The sequence below is a fragment of the Amblyomma americanum genome, chromosome 10 (assembly GCF_052857255.1).
Source record: "Amblyomma americanum isolate KBUSLIRL-KWMA chromosome 10, ASM5285725v1, whole genome shotgun sequence".
NCBI classification, from domain to species: Eukaryota; Metazoa; Arthropoda; class Arachnida; order Ixodida; family Ixodidae; genus Amblyomma; species Amblyomma americanum.
In genome coordinates this window covers 90,305,533-90,328,643 of record NC_135506.1, presented here as the reverse complement: position 1 = coordinate 90,328,643, position 23,111 = coordinate 90,305,533, and the positions used below count along the sequence as shown (strand labels likewise).

The 23,111-nt window shown below is 46.9% G+C and overlaps 1 protein-coding gene across 3 annotated transcripts in view; it reads right to left on the bottom strand.

The window, feature by feature from the left end:
- The window catches only part of LOC144107023 (uncharacterized), a 204,923-nt gene that overhangs the window by 24,238 nt on the left and 157,574 nt on the right, over positions 1-23,111 (bottom strand). For all 3 annotated transcript variants that reach the window (XM_077640005.1, XM_077640007.1, XM_077640006.1), the window contains exon 8: positions 984-1,218. In XM_077640005.1, coding sequence (XP_077496131.1) covers positions 984-1,218 — 235 coding nt within the window. The remainder of the gene's footprint in view (positions 1-983; positions 1,219-23,111) is intronic.

The following is a 23,111-nucleotide window of genomic DNA, read 5'->3' as shown; positions in this document are numbered from 1 at the left end:
CATACGCCCAGTACCACTGGGTCGGAACAAGAACAAAGCCCTCAGCCGCTAGCAGCCGACCAGAGTGAAGTACCATCTCCAGCAATCACGGAGCGTCCAGTGGTTCCGGCGGGATTGACTGACCCCCTGCAGCCCACGCTCAGACGATCGACCAGAATAAGAAAACCGGTACAGCGGTTTCACTTTTAAGGGAGGAGAAATGTTGTAATTGTTTGGTTTGTGCTGACCAGCGAAGGCAGCCGCACGCCCCCCTATTGGCCTGAGTTCCTATCGTTCATGCTTCTCTCCCTCTTCTGTAACCCTCTCGGTACGAGAGGGTATATAATCGCGGTTCTGGGCAATAAACGTTGTTGTTCACTGCCGACCATTGTTCGAGATGCTGCGCGGTTCGCGCTGACTTTACTACAGTTTCTTATTCGACTTTTTCCTTTAAACTATAAATACGGCTTCGTTTTGTTTTGTTTGATCTTTTTGTTTTCTTGTCCTCTTGTTCGAATCTGCACGCGATAGCTTTCCCCTTTGGAAAGTCGGGGACGCGCTACCAATTCGCGACATCCATGCTGTGCTATAGACTGTATATTAATCGCAAAGGCTTTGCCCTTGCACCCCCGCATTCACGCAATTATTGCGAGTCAATGAAGTGGACAGAACGAAATATAATATATTCTTGATCACAATGGGTGTTTAATTTTTTCCTTTGCATTAGTGCTCAATATTTAGTCATATAATAAATAGTTCCTGAGGTAAGGCTACTGCGTTTATTTTATTCAGGAAAAAGACCATAAGGGTAGGCGTATCCCAGTTGCTCCAGCAATTAAGGGAAAGAGAAATATGAGATTGGCCCATTCTGAATTCATGGAGGTATCGAGGCGACATATTTCACAAAAGAAAAATAGCTCCAGCTGGTATTTGAAACGCTGGTCCGATTCCAGAGCAATCACTTCTAGAACATCGGTGCACGAGAGGGAGGCGAGCGTACTTACTATTATAACCGAGTCAACGGTGAAATTTTTCCACACCTGCACCACACATGGCTTTTCTCTGTCGCCGGCCAGAACTTTCGTTTTGGCCACTACATGGCCGTCACCCGCGAATGCCTTGATAAGGAAGGACATGACATGAATTGTTATCATGTCCGGCCGCTTGTTCCCCGGGTCAATCTCGAACTCCGTCTTCGTGGACGCCTGATTTCCGTGTTCGAGAACTGACATTTTTATTCTGAAAAAAAAACGCCAAAAGTACTATGTTAGCATGCGGAAGCAATACTACAAAACAGCCTTTCGGCTTCAGAGGGCGAAGTCAGCAAAGCTTTTGCTGCATCCTTACTGCAGACACTCTTCCCGGACCTTTGGTCACGTCCCGTACTGCTCGTGCGCTCTCTTTAGCTCCCGCAAATATGACCAGTATTTGTTTAGTGGGCAATAGCAGTTCCGTGCGCTAACACAGAAATGTCACTGGTTTCGTGCATTTACCGAGAAATAAACGCTTGACGCAGCGCGATGAGTGCCGCTAATTTTTTGTCGATCACCGATGATGGTTTGCTGCACTCTTCTGATTCGGCTCCATTCAGTGCTGTTTTTAACTATATTTAATGCGTCTGCAAACTTGGACAGATGCGCCGCATGTTATTTTTCAACCCGAGAAGTGTCGAATGCTTCATTTCTTGCGTCAGTAATGGACGTCAAGGCCGAATGACAAAATGGCCTAAAGGAACACTTCACATAGCAAGAGACGTGACTTCTTTAACTGAAAACTCAGCTGTCATAATCCAGAGAGGCGAGGTAGAAGAAAGCCATCAGCACCAATTACCATTTAAACAGGTGTATGGCGCTGACGTGCGGTGAAGTTTTTGAATCAATGAACGCCCCTTGAAAACTTATGACACATAAAATTTTTTAAAGAGCGTTAGCTCTTACTCATCACGTTTTGCGGTTTTGTAGGGTCTGCTACCACCCTGAGATCACAGCGCCATCTGTGGCAGCAACTACTCATCACGTTTCGAGATTTCGTGGGGTTTTCCACCACGCTTAGATCATAGCACTATATGTGGCGGCAACTAGAAAGCAGCACATCTCGCATTGAGATTTGCAGCGTCATCTACACTATCATTGTAGAAAAAACCCCTTCCGTGTGCCAGTGATGACGTTACAGCCCAATATGGTGGATAAAGGTGGAAACATGTGAGTATGATGTCTTGGGACAGAATCGTGGCATAGTTTCGGTTGCTCGAATACAATATGGAGGCCACAAAAATTGGTTGTGCCCTCCCATCCCTGAAATAGAAATTAAGTTGGGCTTTTTATCCTGGCACAGGTCGTTTTAAAGGCAAATTTTAGTTAGCTTGCGCCTAAAACTTTCGGAGACAAAGGTACATGAACTTCCAAAAATGCTATTTTGAGAAAAATGCTGTTGAAGCCTCCAAAAACTAGAACCTTACCGCTCGACGTGACCGCGAAAAAGGACGACAAAGCATTCCTGAAGTAGCCAATAGCCAACTGTAATATATCTCCTGAAAGCTAGGAACACGTTACGTTAGAAGGCTGCGGCAGCCATAAAAATGAAAAGTAGGGTTAGAAAAATTCAAATAAAACCTTTAAAACGTTCCATATTTCCACTGTACATGAACAAAAAAGGAGCAAAAAAGCGTACCTGAAGTAGCGAATATACAAACGCAATATGATTTAACGCCACAGCGTTAAGGAGCTTATGTTACAGAAAAGCCGGTGTCGTCAGCGTCGGCCGTGAGCGAAAAATACCTCCTCCTCCGCGTGAGCGAAAATTACCTCCTCCTCCTGCTCGCAATGTACGCCACTGCCCCAACAGAGGGCGCACGACGGCAGCATCTCCTAGTGATCCTGTATACGCTCCCGCCGGGATCAGGGTTGCGCGCGTGTTTTCTCTCACCGCTCCGGACGCCATTCGCCGAGAGGCGGTCACATGATTTTCGTGACGTCAGGTGTTCAACTTTCCGCGGGGAAGCTGACTTCACAGGCGCAGTGCCGAGGGACCCCTCGTCAGCTCGACGCCTCACGTGAGCCCACGCTGTCGGCTACATTTCACACATTTCCTGTGCACACCTGTGGCGTCAGGTTTGGGGCTCTGCTGTGGCAGTGAAACACGCAGTTGTCAGCTACGACTGTGTTCAGTGCGCCAAACTGCAGCAACCGTACTGGAAACGGCAAAGCGTTTTACGAACTGCCATTTGGAAGTTCGGCGGCTGAAGTGCGTTGGCGATTACAGTGGCTTTTGAGAATGAGCCGCGTTATGCGCGACTAAATTTAACCTAATAGCACAGGTGAAAAGAAAATGCCTAATAAAAATTAGGTAAGCTAATATTATCGACAAGAAAGAGCACTTTCAAGGTCCTTTAAATATTCGTTATTTCACTGCATTTAGCAACGGGGTACATTTTGTAAAATGTTTTAGGCAAGCAATTGACTTTGAAACTTTTTCGTTAGGCCAGACTCGCCTGATGAACGCATTGGTGTTGCTTTAGTCTGATTGCCTGTAAAATGCTGCAGAATCATTTTAATTTGGTTCTTGGGAGATGCGTTTTCATCATATTTTTCCGTGCATAACTCGCACAGAACATGCGGCGGTGCTAGTTGTGAAAAAAAGTAATTCATCGCAATACCCTTTTTTTTTTCTTAAAGCGCGCACAGAGCAAGACGACAGGACAGACGCCGTCCCATCCGGAACGGGGCTGTATGTACACCTGAAATTATTTGTTCCAGAAAAAAAAAACTCGCAGGCCATTTCTAGTATTTTTCGTCAATTTGTCAGGGCTACAATTTGCTGTTCATCTTTGGCGATTTTTTTTTCATGCTCTATGCACACCCTCGGCATATCAGAGATTAGCTTTTGGCGTTACGTTTAAAAAATTTCGTTCGAGTGCAATTTGTACGCAAAAAAAACAAGCCCATGCGTTTTACACCATTGAGTTTCATACTATTAACTAGAGGGAAAGCTGGCGGCACTGCACCTGTACCTCCATGGGTGCGCAAAGCATCATGGGGCGAAGAGCTACTTGGTGCAGAACAGTAGGCATTTTTTTCAGGAACACAGAGTGGCGTTACTAAGACGTCCCATTCTGTATCCACGGCGCACTCCGCGCGCAGACGACTTCGGCGTGAAAGTAGTGCGCAAAAACCATAGTAGCGAGAGCGCAAAAGCACACGACGCCATTAAAAGGTCTTTGTTTTCCGAAATTCTGTGGAAAACCTTTTAAACTGTTGAAGCGACATTTTTTTTCAAAAAATATATCTTTTTAAATGTGCGCCTGTTAGGCACGAAATATTGGCTTTTGTGGTGTGCAATACTTGGCCAATAGGAGAGCGAGCCATCGATTATTTTGAGCGAACTTTGCATTTGCATGCTTTTCTGCTCGGTTGTTGCGATTTATAGACAGCATATTGAATGATAGGACATTCTTGATTATCGAACATTGTTTGTTTTTTCATTATTTTTTGGCCAAAAGTAGTACTTCTGCAGTCGGTAGCTTTCCTCCCCATGATGCTTAGAGCACCCATGGTGGTAGAGGTGGTCTCGAGGACGCTCCATGCAAATTTCCATAGGCGGGGCGCCAGCTTTTCCTCTAGTTAATAGTAACAAACTTTATGCGCTACACAGCGAGCCCACGAACGAAGCCCCTGTACGCACGAGCGGTGGCTTTCCCGCACAGTGGAACATGATGGCGGACTTTTGTGCAACTCTACTCCCTGCAGGAGCATTAACAGGAACACTAGCGCCTCCCGCTTGTCTCGTTCGGGCGCAGTGGGGCCGTGCGGGCACGCAGGGATCACGCGGTGAGCGGCGAACAACGCAGCGCACATCCCAAGCGCGTTCACCACGAAGCTTGCGGCTTGCTGCCCGCTCGTTCGGCGCGGAAGCTATGCTGGCGTTCGTGGCATCGGCTTTGTCCAGAACGATGTGCCGAGGAACTACGACTGGAGCTTGAGTCCTGCGCGTTTCGACAAGGTGCCTGGCAGCGCTTTTGCCGCTCCGTGCGTCCGTTTCACTGCACGTAGCAGAGCGATTTGTCTAACGGGCAAGGCGTCGCGCCGAACGGGCGATGGCGTTCCGTGGACTCCCTGCAAGTGGTGCAACACGCTGTCGCGTTTCACTCTTAAAGGCGAAGCTTAAGCATCCTCCATTTTTTTCGAAAGCTAATGGCATGATCTATGAGCTGGATGCAAAATCTAATAGTTGATTGTTAAGAAAACAAAGTCTAACCGCATTTTCTGAACAGTAAAGAATGAAACGTAAGAGCTAAAACTGGGAGAGATACCAAAGGGTAATCAATAAGCGTGAGGCAAGAATAATGTAGATAGAATCGAGCACACTTTTGCGAACTAAGGTAGTCAAAATAGTAGGCTAGGTGTGAGCAAAAATCACTCCTAAAAGCGGTTAAGAGGAAATTAGGCAGAGGTAAATACCAGATGTAAGCCTTAAGAAACAATGGAGGGCAGTGTCATTAGCAATATGGTTAAGATAGTTAGTGTAGCCGAAAAGTTCTACACAAATGCATACAGTAGAAAGTCTGCTCAGAACGTTAATGAAAGAGACAGTAGCCCATAGTAATGCGTCATCTCGTTAGTAATGAAAGGGGTAGTAAAGAAAGCCTTAGGAGCAATGCAGTGGGGAAAAGCAGCTGCTGACGATCAGGTAGCAGCAGATCTTTTGAAGGACGGAGGTGAGATTGTGTTAGAAATGCTAGGTACCCTGCATACGCAATACGTTATGACCTCGACCGTGCCAGAAGCATAGAAGAACGCAAACATTATCTCAACTCATACAAAAATGAGACTCCAAGGACTTGAAAAATTGCAGACCGCTCAACTTACTGCCCGTTGCCTGCAAGGTATTTGCTAATGTAACTGCTAATAGAGTCGGGGAGCCTCACACTTTAATCAACCAAATGATCGGGCAGGCTTTTTAAAAAGATATTTCACAACAGATCCTATTCACACTATCAATCAGGTGATAGAGAAATGCGCAGAATATAACCAACCTCTATATATAGACTGCATAGATTACGAGAAAGCATTCGACTCAGTGGGAACCTCAGGAGTCATACAGGCATTGCTTAATCAGGGTGAAGAAGAAATAGATAAAGAGGAGGAGGGAAAGGCAGGGATGTTAACCAGAAAGGGGTTCCGGTTGGCTACCCTTATGTCAAACTACTGGAAGATATATATATATATATATATATATATATATATATATATATATATATATATATATATATATATATATATATATATATATATATATATATATATATATATATATATATGTATATATATATCAACGGCGCAGCTACCATGGTCCTCCATAAAATCAGCAATAAAGTTGTAATAAGGAAGGGCGTCAGGCAAGGAGACACAATCTCGCCAATGTTATTCACCGCCTGATTATAGGAAGTATTACGAGGCCTAAATTGAGAACAGTTGAGAATTACAGTTAATTTAGAATGACTAAATAATGTATGATTCGCGGATGACATTGCTTTGCTCAGTCAGTCAGGAGGTGAACTGAAAATCATCATTGAGTTAGACAGGCGGAGCAGAAAAATTGGTCTAAAAATTAAAATGCAGAAAACCAAAGTAATGTCAGCAGTGTAGCATGAAGGGTTCTCTGGCGGGCTAGTTGGTGCTTATCGTTCATGGTTAAACTGCGCAAAAGAACGGAGACAAAGGCAGGAAACACCTACACACACACAGAGCGCAGAATTGGTTTCTAGCGGGCTAGTTGGTGCTTATCGTTCATGATTAAACTGCGCGAAAGAACGGGAACAAAAGCAGAAAACAAGTACACACAAAGAGCGCAGAATTCGAGTTGTTGTTCGAAAACGCGTCGAGCATTGATTTTTAAATACTCCAAACACCGCATGACATAGCCGGGATCAAACAAGACAAATAAGTTTAAGAGTTGAGTGTACATAAAGCGCGGAGCAGCTCTAGAGCCAATATAAAAAGTCTAGCAAGCGAACAGCATTTCACAATTAGCAGCGAGGTGCTGGAAGTGGTAAAGGAATACTACTTAGGACAGGTAGCGACAGCTGATCCGGATCGTGAGAGGGAAATAATTAGAAGAATAAGAACCTGTTGGAGCGCATATGGCAGCGAGAACGATTTTGCAAGCTAGTTGGTGCATAACGAAATGAGTTTACAGCGCATACTGACAAAAACAGGAGAGAAGGAAGCAAACGAAGTGTGTCTGTCTGCGCTGCAAACCCATTTCGTTTTGCATATGGCATGTTCTCTCAGATCATGAATGGAAGTTTACTTATATCCCTCAAAAGAAAAGTGTAAAACGGGCTGTATCTTACCGGTACTCACCTACGCGCCAGAAACGTGGAGGCTAAGGACAACGTTAGCCTAAGGACAACGCAGCGAGCCATGGAAAAGAAAATGATAGGTGTAACGTTAAGATACCGGAAGCGGGCAGAGTGGGTGGTGGAACAAACGCGAGTTATTGACATCCTGTTCGAAATCAAGAGGAAGAAATGGGCTTGGGCAGGGAATTTAATGCGAGGCAGGATAACCGCTGGTCCTTTAGGGTAACGAAATAGATAAGGCAGGCGTAGCAAGGGGCGGCATAAGATTAGGTGGGCGGATGCTATTTGAAAGTTTGCAGGTATAGTGTGAGCGCAGATGGCAAATGACAGGGTTAATGGGAGACATGGGAGATGCCTTTGCCCTGTAGTGGGTGAAGTCACGCTGCTGCTGATGATGATGGTGATGATGAAGCAAAAATCATACAATTGCTCTGAGTCACAAGGAGGGCATTGTCATTGCCACGATGAATAATACAGTTAATTCCTTAAGAGCTCATTAAAAAAAGGGACCAAGAGGGCGCATTTCGTTTACGACAAATGCTTGAATAACGTTTTTGAAACACAAAAATATCCTAGAGAAAAGCAATTCATCAGTCAGTATTTATTGTTTACTGTTGGAACTTCATAAAGAAACGGTTGTTTTTGAATAGCAGTGTAAAAATGCACAATTGTTGCATTGATTCCCTCTAAACTACAGGACCCTACCAACGGTGTGGTGGCAATCAAATCAGGGAGGAATGGGAAACGATGATTAGTGGACCGGTTCTCGGAGCCCAGTGTCCAATTTTCAGGGTTTCTTCTCAGTATGACTCTTACATCTTTTATGGTATGTGTATTTCCCGTGCGACGACCTGGGGCTCCTGGAGAAGCACGTCAAGCTATCCTATGTGCGCCCGGAGCCGTAGCCACCTCGACGCGGAACATCTCTGCCGGCTACGCTCCATGCTTCACTCACGGAAGCTGTGGCAACCACTGCTTAGCTCCGGCCACAGACAAAAGCCCAGCAAACAATAGATTGCGGGAAGAACAAAGCACCTGCGAGCCCTTAGGCCAGGCACTTTTCACGGTTGTATCCTATAAGAAAAAGAGAGCTGCTGGTGCTCCTCTAGTCTTCATGCCTACCATAAAAAAAGGAAGCGCATGGGAAGGGAACCCCAACATCGCAGCGTTGGTGGTTGTGATGGTTGCTCGCAGCGTCGCTGGTTGCTCAAGAAAAAATTAGCTGTGCTTTATATACTGCTGAACCTGGTTAGAGAGCGAAAGCTGTAGTGTATGGGGCAAGTAGGCGCGGCTTGAGGTCTAAACGTTGAGTGCGTTCTGCACGCTGGATAGGCAGTGCGCACACCCTTCCACTCTGGGAGGCGGCAGTTAATAGTTGATCGCGAGAGGTTGGTTACCCAATTAACGCTGCAGATGGGTGGCTTCCTGGCCTTACGGGGCTGGGATCGAGGGGCTCTCACACATTTGGCGATGTGGCGAGGGATCGTTGTCACCGGGAGGGGGGGGGGAGGTGTACAGGTTAGTGAACCATCGTCGTCGCTTGAGATGACGTGGTTTTTGCGACGCACGTACTTTCTTTCAATCTTTCTCACCACGTATTTTTAACTCTGCTACCGTCTGTATGTGGCAGCGATTGTGATTCAGCTTGAGCTAGTGAACAGGCCTATGCACTTTCCATTTCATTCTTCCTGCAGTCGCTAAAACAAGGACAACAACTACGGCCTATCCCTGCAGTGCTGCGTGTCTGTCACAAAGTTGTCAGTGCTAATGCATGCAGCACACTTCTCTCTCTAACCACCGCCACGTACCTCAAAGCGCGATTGACTCGTCCGCTCACTCAGGGCTCCAGTTATGCGCCCTTGGTTTTCTCAAAATTATCGGGGTCTAGAACGCTGTCAACGCCAACGCCCGTGAACATGCTTCAGTGCCGCGTTTCTGCCACAAGTTGTCAATGCCAACGCATGCAGCGCACATGTGTCACTACATAATTGGCCAACTCAAAGCAAGCGCCAACTGTACGTTTCTCCTCATCCGCAGATTTTATTAGCACTAACAGAGGAATGAGGGAGGCAGACACAAGGCGTTTAGTGCAGGCCTTCGTTCTCAGCCGTATAACCTATATATCTTGTACGTCCATCTCTCCTGCGCTGAGAAACTGTCCTTAGACAGAATAATTCACTCGGCATATAAAACAGCCGTCCACCTTCCCAAAAATATTCCCACGGAAACACTCATCCACTTAGCGGTACATAACACGGTCGATGAACTGGCTGAGGACCATGGTGCAGGTAATACGAAGGCCTCTCGTAAACGACAAGAGGAAGGACTATCCTTAAAAAAACCTAAAATTGGCTATACCACAACGACTACCTCCGCACTTTCACTCCCTAATGAAATGACCAGCCGTATAGTCATTGCTCCTCTTCCCGAAAACTTTTCCTAGTGCATGACCAAGGCCGACGCGCCGCCAGAGCCAAGGCACTGCATGAAACCTACTCCCACGTGCCGGAAACGGTTCAAGTGGATGCGGCCGAATACCCCGGCGAGGAGGCATTTGCACTCGCGGTCGTAGACAACGACGGACAACCCATGATGACCGCCACCTTCCTGAACATTCAACTATCGATAGAGGCTGAGGAGGCGGCCATAGTGCTTGCCATAGCCGCCACCAAGGCAAGAGAAATCCTCAGTGATTCGACATCAGCAATCAGGAACTTCGCTAAGAGAAGGCTTCACGCCCCGGCTCTCTTCATCCTGGCAAAAGCTAAATTATCCACCAAGCTTCTCCAGCTCATATGAGTGCCAGCACATACCTTCCACCTAGAAACACGGACAGAGCCACCAGTCCCCCTGGTATAGAAGGGATAGCCTGGTAACATGCCATGAAATCACCCTCCACTACAGAAACGATCGACTGAAGTATATAATCCCGCAACAATCTCGCACCAAAGCAGAACATGTTTCCTGGCTTCAACTTCAGACGGGGACATTCCCACATCCTTATATCTACTCCCTGTTGTATCCTGTGGAATACAATTCTAGCTGCACACTCTGCAATCATTATAAATAACATCTCAATCGCATCCTATTCGAATGCCCAGAGGACCCGTCATCTCTGAGCTTCCAAATCTCAAACCAAAGTCAGTGAGATACTGCGTTGGTCAGCCCTGACCAGGAGGTACAACTCCGAATAATGGGCAGGACATTGAAGTTCGCCAAGAAGCATGGTCAAGAAGCTCAAGCGCATGTCTAAACCTCATTGGTATCCCCTTCCCTCTTTGTCATATGACAAATTAAAGTTTGTTCCTCCTCTGCCGCCACGTAGCTTAAAGCACAACTGAGGTGTCCACCGTCCCAGGAGGCTAGTTATGCGCCTTTCTTTTGCTTTCGAAGCTGCCGCTCTTTATCGGTTTTGGCACAGCTGCGGCTCTGTGACGTCACGTGGTTCTCGTCGGTGTAAATCCATATGTCACATACGCAGAACAAGGTACGGAAGGGAGTAGTAAGGCTTTCGCGTTAAAAGTTCTCAACCATCGAACAAACAAGGATAGAAGCTTCGTGGGTACAGTTTCAACACTACACGCAGCGACCCGCCTGCTCGCCTTCAGTAAAGTGGCTGGGGTAGCTGTGGAGGCCCGCGTTCCTTACTCATACATGGCTACTCATGGAAAAATTCAAGATGTCCCAGTGACGTACTCGAACGAAGACATACAAGGATACCTTGGCGACTAAAGCGTCGTCTCAGCATGGAGGCTCACCGCTCACTTTGGTAAGGCGGGGGCAAGATCAGAGAGGTACGTCTTAGATCAGTTATCCTAGAATTCACTAAGGATTCACCACTGCCTAAAAGGCTGACACTCCGATTCTGCAGCTACCATGTAATCGAATATATTGCGGCAGCGGCGCAATGATTGATCACTCAGAGGCATGGACATATCTCTTGACATTGCACAGACCCTGTTCGCTGCAAAATCTGTGTTTGCCTCCACTCGCACAAGGAATGGAAATCGACATCGCAACCTAAGGGTGCGAACTGCAATGGCCCTAACCCTGCTTCATATGCAAGGAGTCTTAAAGATAAAGCTGCTGCACTTGCAGGCACTATGGAGCACGTTCAAGGGGAACTACCTATGCGATATGAACCATCGCCTAACCCTGAGGTGGTTTTCACGAGTACGCCAGGCTTAATCGAGATGCATCAACCCAACAAGAAAAGAGAGCTGGCGGCGCCAGTGGCATAGGCGGCGGCAGCAGCAGGAAAAAAGAACCGTAGCAAGGTTGCCAGTACGCCGCCTACTTCAGCGCTGTCGGGGCAGTCGACACAAGTGCCGACACACGGTCACTCTCGCTCTCTGCCTAAGGCGCCGCAACCTGACAGGACGGTCAGCGAAAGCCAGCAAAACGGAAGCACGGAACAAGACATCACATGCCGATTCCGATGCTGTTCGAAACCATCAAGGCTCCTCACCCCTCGCAAAGAGCTCTTCAATGGAGCCGTTGGTGTCGGCCTCCTACGCTCCCCAAGGGTAATACCGTCAATCAGTAGATAGATAGATAGATAGAAAGATAGATAGATAGATAGATAGATAGATAGATAGATAGATAGATAGTTTAGTTTAGTTTATGAAGGTTTAACGTCTGAAAGTGACTCAGGCTATGAGGGACGCCGTAGTGAAGGGCTCTGAAAATTCGGCCATCTGGGTTTCTTTAACGTGCGCTGATATCGCACAGTACATCGGCCTCTAGAATTTCGCCGCCATCGAAATTCGAACGCCGCGGCCAGGATCGAATTCGCGTATTTCGGGCCAGCAGCCGAGCGCCATAACACTCAGCCACCGTGGCGGCTTAGATAGGTGGATAGATACGTAGATAGATAGATTGATAGATTGATAGATAGATCGATCGATCGATCGATCGAGAGACATACAGTACTTTTATTCATGCCGATTTTCATACAGCATAATTCAGGCCTACCAAAGCCTCAAAGGGCCCCTGGCAGACAGCGAACATTGACAATACAAAGGAAAATTGAGACGTTGAAACGAACTTGACAAAAAAAAAAACTCAACACAGAGAGACACATATAGAGACATAACTATTACAACATCAAGAGGGATGACAGTAATTTGAAATTAATGCAGTGACATTAGATGAAATATTTATGAGACAGGAAGCAACGCATAGACATGTCGCCAATTTTTTGTTAGGGTGTATTTATTTTTCATGCGGAATGCACTAGGTGGCAAACTATTGAAACAGGAAGGCACATAGTATTGACGTGTACGCTTTTCGTACTGGGTTGAGGAGCGAGGAATGCAGTAACGATATTTTCGTCTTAAATCACGTGCAGGAACATACGGAATGATGAACTGATTGTACCAGAAATGTTTAAGCACAATAGCTTTTGTTAACAAAGCGTTACAAAGTGGAAGCCTTAGTCTTCGAAAAATATCAGTGTCATTATCAATGGACAAACCGTAGGCAATATTCTTTAGAAGTGAAGGCAGAAGCGAATTCACCCTGGGATGCCAGCGAACTGTGCAGTGACCATAAACAGTGATTCCATATCTAGGCACACTATAGGCTTGGGCATGTGTAACACATTTGCGGACAGAAAAAAGCATAAAATATCTAATATTCTACAGCACACACGATAAAGCACGAAGTGTTGGACAAACAAAGAATGCTGTGAGTTCTAAGAGAGATCACTGTCGAGGATCCGGCCAAGATATTTTACTGACTGCGCATATTTTACTGGTACATAGTTACAATGAAAACAGGAGGTAGTATGCAAACGAACAAGATGACTCAAGTTTCTTTAATAGGTTATGAAAACATGTAAACATGCAAGTTGCGTTTTGGAAGTATTAACATTGATAAAGTTAGACTTAAACCAGTCCATGGCTTTAATAGCTGCCATCTCTAATGCTTCAACTGCATGAGTGTGTTTCTTTGCGCGTGAAAAAATAACATTCTCGTCCGCATATCGGAACAATAAAACAGGGTGATTGCTAGCAAACATCATTAACGTATAGATTGAATAAGAAAGGACTCAGTATAGAACCGTGCGTGACTCCGGATGTAACTGCCGTGAAATCGCTATAGAATCTTGAAATCGACACATACTGCCGCCTATCTTGTAAAAAAATTAGTAAGGAATTGCAAAAATGAACCTCGAAATCACAGTGCAGAAAGTTTATCAAGCAAAAGAACGTGGCAGATGCTATCGAAAGTTGAGTTGAGTTGAGGTGTTGAATGCTACAGGCGGGGTTAGCATTGCTTATTCTGCCGGCAATTGCTCCACCGAAGCGTCATTTCTATGTTCATAATGTCCTGAAACCTATCGTAACTACCCCGCTATGCGCAATCTCTTATAATAGCACATATTCCTCTCACACAGTCACTATCTATGCACACAATCACTCCACACAGTCCACACCATATTCCACTGCAGAAGTCACCATCTATGCACATATTCAGTCACAGCAGAACATAAGCCATTGTAGTGCCACAATCTCTACACACATTCACTCATGCTGACGTGGACAACGAAAACTACCACGCTATCGAAAGTCTTGCTTACGTAAAGAAAAAGAGAGCATACGACTTGATTCTTACCAAAAGCTGAATTTACTACGTGAGAGAATTCTTCAAGATCTGTTGTTCTTTTTCCTGGTATGAACTCGTACTGACAAGGTGATAGAACAGTGTGAGTATTAAAAAAAGTTCGTCCTGTTAAGTAGTAAATGCTTTTCAAAAATTTGGCTAATGCATGGCAGAATCGAGATAGGTCGTTAATTACTCAAAATGTTTCTGGAGCCGCAACTGTACAAAGGTATAACTTTACCAGTTTTCATTGAAGTCGGTATTATACCCCTGGAAATGATACTGTTCAGAATAACTAATGAGACTGAACCTTTAATGAGATTCAAAATTGCTGCTCAATTCAGAAACCGTGAGGCTTTTGAGTTACGTTTAAGACTGAAAAGAATACTACTCAAATCACTTTCGATAATATCAGGAAGGAAAGGAGACTCTATCACACTGTAGCGCATATTACAGTCGGTAGGCGGAGTCTAAGATGCACCAGATATCAGAGAAAACAGGTCCTTAAAGTGATTCGTAATGCTCTGTCCATATTTACGAAAATTCGATTTAAAATATGTACCACTACAATAGCAGCGCTCATTCCTTTCAGATTATTTATTAACGACCATGTTTTCTTGCTGTTAAAAACTGCGTCGTTAAACTTATACCTAAAGTGGTTGCCCTTGACCAGAAGGGTCATGGCATTCACACGGTTTCGTTCACGTTTAAATTGCAGTTGTAGTTAAGAACAGCATGGGGCACGTCTTCATTGAGCCCAGGTCAGATCTTCCTCTCTAATGGCTTTCAGTATTACGGGTGACATGCCCTTTATGTCTAAATTTCTTTGCTGAACTATCACCATGCGTGAAAATTCGGCTCTGTACGAACGAAAAACTACGACGAAACGGTCATATAAGTCCACAGGGGACAAACTGTCAATAAACGAATTCAAATCATGCTTTGCTAACCTGTTATCAAGACGCTTATACCTTGTCCTATCTGCGCATAAATGCAGAGTGGTTGGAACCATCATTTAACGAGCAGCAAAAAATATTGAGGGGGCACTTTGTTGACCTAAACTGCGCTGAGGCGAAAGCCTATAGCGCGGTGTTGCTGCTTCTGTCAGTGGTGTCTGGTTAAGATGTTGATTAAGTACGCATTTGTTTGTGAATCTTAAATGATGGATGGAAACACTGGAGGGCGTTTGAGAGGCATCCGTCTGATTCGACGCCTTTCCGCACTATCCAGCGTCCTAGACAAGGAGAACTACGTATGCTTTGGCAGGACGTAGCGAAGTCGTTAGCACGCTCGGCTGTGAAACGGAAGAATGGTGGTTCGAATCCTATCGTGGACAAAGTTTTGTAGCGCTAGGTACATTACGGTAGCATTTCGAGCCTTCAGCATTGCGGCGCCGCCACGCTGTCACGTGGTTGGTCACGTGGTGCGGAGCAGCTGGTGACGGCGCGGTGCCGTGGCTGATCACGTGGTTCGTCACGTGACCAAGTTCCACTCGGCCAGATGTAGCTATCGCGTCAATCTAGGTTTATCCAAAGCTCAACCACTACCATTTTTTTTCTTATCGAGTTGCTGAAGAGCGTGACATCGGACGGACAGGCTCGTGGCCGCGAATATGAGCAATTAAAGGCTTTCACCGTAAAAAATAGTGGTCTGTAAGCTTGACCTCAACCACAGCAGACCGCACCGACAGGCTTTGAGAACACAGGTTTATGTGGTCGATGCAAGACGCGATTAGCTGCCCAGATAAGGATTCTTCACGTGTAAGGTTGTGAATTTTAGTCTCTAGTCTCCATTTTGATAAAGTGTCCTGGTAACCTGCGACCATTGTCAGAGTGGGGCGCAGAATTCGATATTGATATCACCGATAATGCACATGTGTTCTTCGGGGGAAAATGATCATATTGCCGAATGAAGCTCAGCTAAAAAGATTCAACCGTTACAACACGGAGGGCGGTAAATTGTGAGAAGAACCAGCGACAACCAAGGTGTACTCAGGCGCAGGGCAACCACTTAAGCTTGAGGAAAAGGAACACCAATTTCAGAAACGGACAATGAATCTTTAACCTAGACTGCGATTACTCCTCCTCGTCGTTGTATACGACTGTAAGAATATAATTGGTAACCTGGCTGCGAAAAATGTGATAATACCGCTCACGAAGCGTTCACTTCCGTGAGAGCAACAGTGTCAAACGTTGAATGACAAGGGGAGAGTTATCGCACAAAAATTGTCCTAGTGTTTCTGTGCACTTCGGATATTAACATACGTAAACTGAAATGACTGCCTGTGTGATGCTGAAAGAACTTTCGGACTTCAAAAAAAATCGAAACATTTCATGAAACCGGTGTCAGACATGGCTATGTTAGTCTTTCAAAGTCTGAAAACTTGCTGATGCGAATCAGAGGGGCGCCTTGGGATTGTTTTGCCAGGACCTTCCCATTTTTGCTCGAGACGAAATCAAAACCCTTTTCTATGCCCAGAGACCTTACTAGTCGGAACAACTCGCGATTAACCAGAGACAGATTATCGTTAAAAAACAGCCGCGGAGACTGGTCGTCTTCTACCAAATCAGGAAGACGCTTCCGAGCCCCGAGCCATTTCTGCTTACTAGAAATTGACAGAGTTTGCACTAGAATCGGTGGAGTATATCCGCCTCTGGATGACAGCCGATGTACTGCTGAGATAACTGCTGGTTGAAAATCTGTTATGTTTAGCTCGCCTGCTAAGGTACTTCTGGGACCCTTGTGACTTCCGCGGCAGCTCGGGCCCTAGCCACGCAGACCACTTCCTTCTACGAACCCTGAAAAGGCGCACATAGTAGAATGAAACACGCTGATATGTTCTTAAATGGCCCACTCCGAAACTTCTAGAAGTGGGCGGCGGCGCTTAGACAGGGAAGAGCTGTCGCAGCACGCGTTAAGTTGCGTCTTCCCCATTCTGCGCTCTCGAGAGGGCTAGAACCCTCTCGAACGTCTGCCCACCGTGCCGCTTTGCCATGGCCCCAGAGACAGGAGGGCCGGTATCCTGCGCTGGCACGCGCCAGCGGGAGAGACCGCCTCTCGTGCTACCTTCGCATTCCTCCCCTCTCTCCTCTCATTCTCAGTTACGCATTCAAAGCCGACGCGGCTCAGCCCACGAAGAGTTTGAGTGTGGTGTCGATGAACGATGATACTGAGGACCACGGAAGTCAAAGCCGACTTTTTGAAATGTATGCGCTTCGGCCACGCGGCCGCGAGTGTGATTGTCGACAGCGGATGTCTGTGGAGTGAGTCGCCACCAGCGACAAGCAGGTCATGCACCCAGAACGCTCTTGACTGACTGCCGTTCTCCGTGAGCCCCGAACCACTCCCCAACTGCGTCAAGGTTGCTTTCACGCCTGAATGCAGTGTTCGCTCGTGAGTGGCATGAATGAGAAGCCTCGCCAGGCCGTGGTGACTAAGGAGGATGATACAGTGCCTCACTTGGTAGAATCGAAGTTCTGTAGACGGCCACCGACAAGAAGAACGGCAGCGTCGCCGAGGAATTGATGCAGCTGAGCACTGCGAGGCGATGACATCACACGACCTCCAGCCTCCAGGCCATCGACTTCGAAGAGGAACTTCTCGCGTTGCACATGACGCATCCAATAGCGCTTTGCTCATAGAATATCTCTGATAAGTGGGGATTCGTTGCAGAGGGGTCTATGAAGAGAAAAATCCAAGCCGTTAAACGTAACAAACAAGAGCAGCGACTGTAGTCAGCCACGCGAGCGAGACCGTGCGTAAAGTCGTCCAGGGGCAGCAGATCTTCATACTTTGACTGTATGGTTTGGGTTGTCCCTAGTTCGGTTTCGGGAATCCGCACGAAAAAATGCTGCAAATCACGCGGTTTTGAAATTAACGTGCTGGTCTTCCGACTGATGGGCGTAAATTTCCTCTATCTCTTGCGCGTTCGCGCTAGCTCGAGGCGGGGTGCACTTGTTTATGAGTGCGTCTAGTGATTGTTATTACGAAAGTCTATGTGGATCTTTGGGGGAGGATTAAGAGAGGGGTCCAGAGCGCTGTAACTGCATCCAATGAATGGATCACCGCAACGGCGCTGTGCGTTGGAATGGGTAGAAGGACAGACGAGAGGACGGGGTCAGATGGGTAAGAGGGAAAGAAAAACGCAGGAGCGAGGCCGCTGTTCCGCTGCATCCAATGAATGGATCACCGCAACGGCGCTGTGCGTTGGAATGGGTAGGAGGACAGACGAGAGGAGGTGGTCAGATGGGTAAGAGGGAAAGAGAAACGCAGGAGCGAGGCCGCTGTTCAGCGGCGCTGGAGAGAAGAGGGATGAAGCGCGCGTGTTCAGAGCAAGGCGTGCACACTCACTGCTTCAGCGTATGCCAGAAGGAGTTTGAGGGTGCGGCGAACTCTCGTAGCCGAGCCAGGGGGGAACAGAAGTTCGCTGACGGAGCCGCTAGGAATTTTGGGGTTGCGATACCCTTACCACAGGATAGCGCGTTCTGCAATGAAAACAGGGCATGCTATGATGATGTGGCGCAGAGTTCCCACTGTGCCGCAGCGGGCACAGCTTGGATCAAGCTTGCAGCGGTGTCAGTGACATATTTACGCTGTCTACACGCACCCTATGCGCAGATAGAATATGAGGCGAGAAAAGTGCGGTCAAGGGACCCTGTAAGCACCCAAGGTACCTAAATGTGGTCTCCCGGCTTCCACATGGGAATCGGGGAGGTGTAAAGCGACGTGTCGAGGCACAGTAAGCCGTGCATTGTGAAACGCGCACACACTCGAACACAGGGTGTAGAAACGTCGTGCGCACCCCTGGTGAGGGCGTTGGCTGAATCATTCCCACTAACTCTAATGTGGGAAGGCATACAGTGTGGACCAATATCACAATCCTGATCCCGAAGAGCACAAAGCTTGTTCTGGAGCGCTGACGGCCGGGGTCGTGTCAACTCGGCAGCGGAAGCATTGAATCACTGCTCTCGAATCCAAGAGCATGTTAGCGCGTGAGTTTTTTGGATACCTGAAGCTGGAAATCACGCGCGAAGTGGAGTGCAGCTAGTTCTGCGATTGTAGAAGCTGCTACGCATGGGACGCGACACTGTCTTTGTGCGCCAATTTCGTGCACCACACAGGCTGCTGCTGCGGACTCTGCGCTATGGAATGACCGATCCGTCTGCGTAAATTAGCAGGCGACCCGACAGATCATAATTTACAGCAGCCTCTGTCTTGGGCAGGAGAGCCCGGTGGAGAGTATGTAGTTTTGATTTGACTCCTCGAAGAAGCACGCTGATTTGAACGGAGGTACGGCGGACGCGGTGGCATGTGTTACGGCACAGGTGACGCACAGGTGACGCACCATGCGTCCAGTGTGCTACTGCGGCAGTTGCAAAGGGCGGGCTATAAGAGGCCCGCACTCATCAACTCGATGCAGGCGCCCAATGTGGTGCGGCGCTTGGCGTTGTTAAATACTTAAGGGAAAACAGCGCAAAAGTCGGGGACAAGCGAATAAAACAACAGGGCCAGCGCTTGCCATTGTGCTTGGTGTTGTATTCGAAGTGAGAGTGCCCAGGTGCCAGGTTCGGCTATGTAGCGCTTACTTTGGCGCAGCGCGGAAGCCGAAACAGTCTGCGGGCGGCAGAGCGATGTTGCGCATCTATTCTTCACCACCGTGTGGGGCATAAGTGCACTCTCGCAGGGGCGTAGAGCGCCTTGCAAGACGTGAGAGCTTCAAACATGCGGGACCATAACTGAGGGAACTGCAGTGGCCATTAGAGAGGAAGCCGCGCATGCAGCGTGCCATTGTTTTCATTTGCCTATACAAATTGGTTACTGCAGGAATCCATGAAAGTCGGTCGTCTATATCGAACCCATGGAACTTAACTGACTTCCGTCATGGAAGGGGTGAGCCATCCACGCGTAGGGGTGTGGTGTATCTACGCACGCGCGTGGGCTAGCTGGGGGCACATGAGCACAGTTTGCGTCTTTCTGAGTGATAAGGTTAGCTCAATGAAGCGCAGAAAGGAAGACACTGCGTCAAGCGCGGTTTGGAGCGCCCTGCTAGCATGCGCGCCACATTTAGTGTTTTACGTCACGAATAGTGCTGTGTCGTCCGCATAGACAGCGACGCGGACAGAGCGACGGAGCATTTGGGGCTTGTCAAGGGAAAGGCATGCTATGTGCAGATTAAAAACAAAGACCCTAAGAAAGCTTCTCTGCGGAACAACGCCGGTCACTTTGTGGGGCGCGCTGGTTGTGTTCACAATTTTCACTTGGAAAGTGCAATTGTGGAGGAAACCTTGGACATATTCAAGGGTGTTGTCCGCGACGGAAAGTGCTGTCAGAGACCGCAATATAACTGGATGCGGAAGGCGCTCAAAATTGGCCTGCACATCGAGCAGTGTGAGGTTCCTCACGTGCTCCAAGATGTAGGCTGTCTCGATGGTTGAAGTGGCATCTGCCACACAGTCCGCAGTGGAGCGTTGAAGTCGGAAGCCACCCTGATCAGGTGCCAGCGCGTCGGAGGCGATCTAAGAGAGCCTGCGCTGCGCTATGACCTCTATTTATTTAACCACATCGCCACAGTGGCATTACAGGAGGGGGGTAGCAGGTTGCACAAAGCAAAAAAAATTATTACAAGGGAAGTCACAATGACAATGCAAACACTCCATTCTCAGTAATATTAACAAGAAATGAAGATCAAGTATTCCATTCTCGAACGGCATGAGGAAAAAATGACATCTTGAACATATCGGTTCTTGATCTGAATTCGCGCTCTTTATGGTTATGATCAACCAGCTCGGATCTGTAGTGTGGATGAAAAATGTACTTCTCTCTAGGAATACAATCCTGTTGTAATACATATTACGAAAAAATTTTAAGCCTTTGCTTTCTCCTTCTTAGTTCAAGGGGCTCCCATTCTAATTCCTGCTTTATGCCAGACACACTAATGTATTGACTATAATTCCCAGAAACAGCGGGCCGCGAAGTTTTGGACTCTCTAATTTTTGTCTGTCGCTCACTTACGGCGGGTCCCATACAGTACAAGCATATTCCAGCGCAGACCTAATATACGTTTTGAATAGTAAGTCCCTAGAGCCTTGAGGAAACATTCTCTTGCTACATTCATGTGTAAAAACCCAAAATTTTGCAAGCTGTACCAGCAAAATAATCAACATGTCGATGCCAACATAGTCTTGAGGTGATGTACACGCCTAAATACTTATATTCGAGAACAGTTTCCAATAAGTGGACGTTTATGTTATAGACGTAATTAGGTACATTCTTTTTCCTCGTGAAACAAATGGACTTGCCCGGTGCCGAGCTGATGAGTTGTGTTGCGCTGTGTTTTATGGCACATAGGCAACTGAGGACATCCTGCGCCAAACTCAAGGTAAGAGAAATTATCCATGGTGTAGGCGGCGTAAAACATAGTTTTGCATAACCTAATGGTAAAGGAAGCAAGAAATTTTGTGAATGGTTAACATAAGAGGTTTAAAGAAGGTCGCGTAGTCTAAGCAGCCATCCTTGGCTGAGCAATATTGTTGAGCCTCCCAACCAGTAAACCAAATTCCTCAGCTTTAGTCTCATGAATGAGAATGCAGATGAGGTGTATCAAATATGAAATGAATCAGTGGGTAAAAATTTAGAGTTTGCAGAGAAAACCTGCTTCTCTTAAAAAGCTAAAAACAGAAGTTGTATCAACAATTACATCTTTACTCAAAAGCAATACTGGGTGTAAAGGATTATGTTCATTATAAAACTGAGTAAAATATTTTCCCCTTAGTTTATCAAGTTTTGTGCATGAGGATAAAATGCGATTAATAGTAAGGTCATCTTCGCATTTTTCACAGACCGGTTTGTCTTCTTTTGTAAATAGAAAATTGTGTGTGATGTGCGTGTGACCTATACGTAGACGACATAAAATAACTTCAATGAAACGCTCTTGGTGCAAAACCGACTTTTATTCACCTAGCACTAGCTTTACCAGGTGCAGTTTGTTTTTTACTTCATTGTTCCGAACTGTATGTCATTTTTTCCTTAACTTCTGTTGTACTGAATTCATGCAGTCCTCAAAGGCTATATTTCCTCTTTCTATTTCCTTATCATGGGCTTGAGGAGCGCGTTAATCTGCTCTCTCATTCCCTTTTATTCCCCATGACTTGGGACCCAGCACAGTTCTATAATTCGTCTTTGAGCTGTGGCAGTTACTATTTTGTGTATGATGCAACCAAGCAGAGGCGTGCTCGCATTTTTAGAATGGAGAGCTGTAAGTACCTTTAAGGAGTCCGTGTAAACAATACCGTCTCTTAGGCTCGATTAGTATTTTTTCTATGGCCCACATACTGCGTAGCACTCCGCAGTGAAGATGGATGAACACTGTGGTAGTGGTACTATTTACTGCCAATTCCCTCGCACCACTGTGCTTCCTACGTAACTATCTATTTTTTATCCATCAGTATAGAGACAGAAAGAGAGAGAAGTAGTAGAGGAATGGCAGGGAGGTTAATCGGCAGAATGTCCCGGTTGGCTACCCTGCACTGGGCGAGATGAATGAGAGGGGCGTAAAGAATAAGAAGAGCAATGTGGCCTGTATCTGGCACGGCAAATAATTACAAACGCACTGAAAGTCGCAGGTCGCCGCAGCTGTAGCCTGCACATCTTGAGAGCTGCCGAACGCTTCATTCTGAGTAGAACACATCTTCAGTACTCCATCACTAATACAAGGCTGATAGGCAGCGCAGACGTTCCAGTGTGTAGAAAGGCTGCTTACCGTTGCGGCTGATAACGTTGGTGACAGCTTAAGCATCGGACTTCTTCTCGGAAGGATGAGGCTGGAGGATGCGTTGTGCCACCTATTGGAGAGCTGCAAGCCCTGGTTTAACAGATCCAGCATCTGCAGTGCATTCTGTGCAGCTGGCATGTGCAATCTGGAAAGCAGCACACACATGACATTCACAATTGGCTTCAGCAATGCAATTCCTTGCTCGTTTGTGACTTGGGCCGGTTTCTGACGTACTACCCGACCAGCAGTAGGCTCAACACACTGGGCGCGCGGTGACTGTTCAATCATTGAGGATGTGCAGTGCTTCGGGAGCGATGGCCAAGTCACTTGCTGGTCCCGGTCTTGGACCGGAGTTCGGACTTGCGCTTGATTAGCAATAGGCTCAGGACTCTGGGT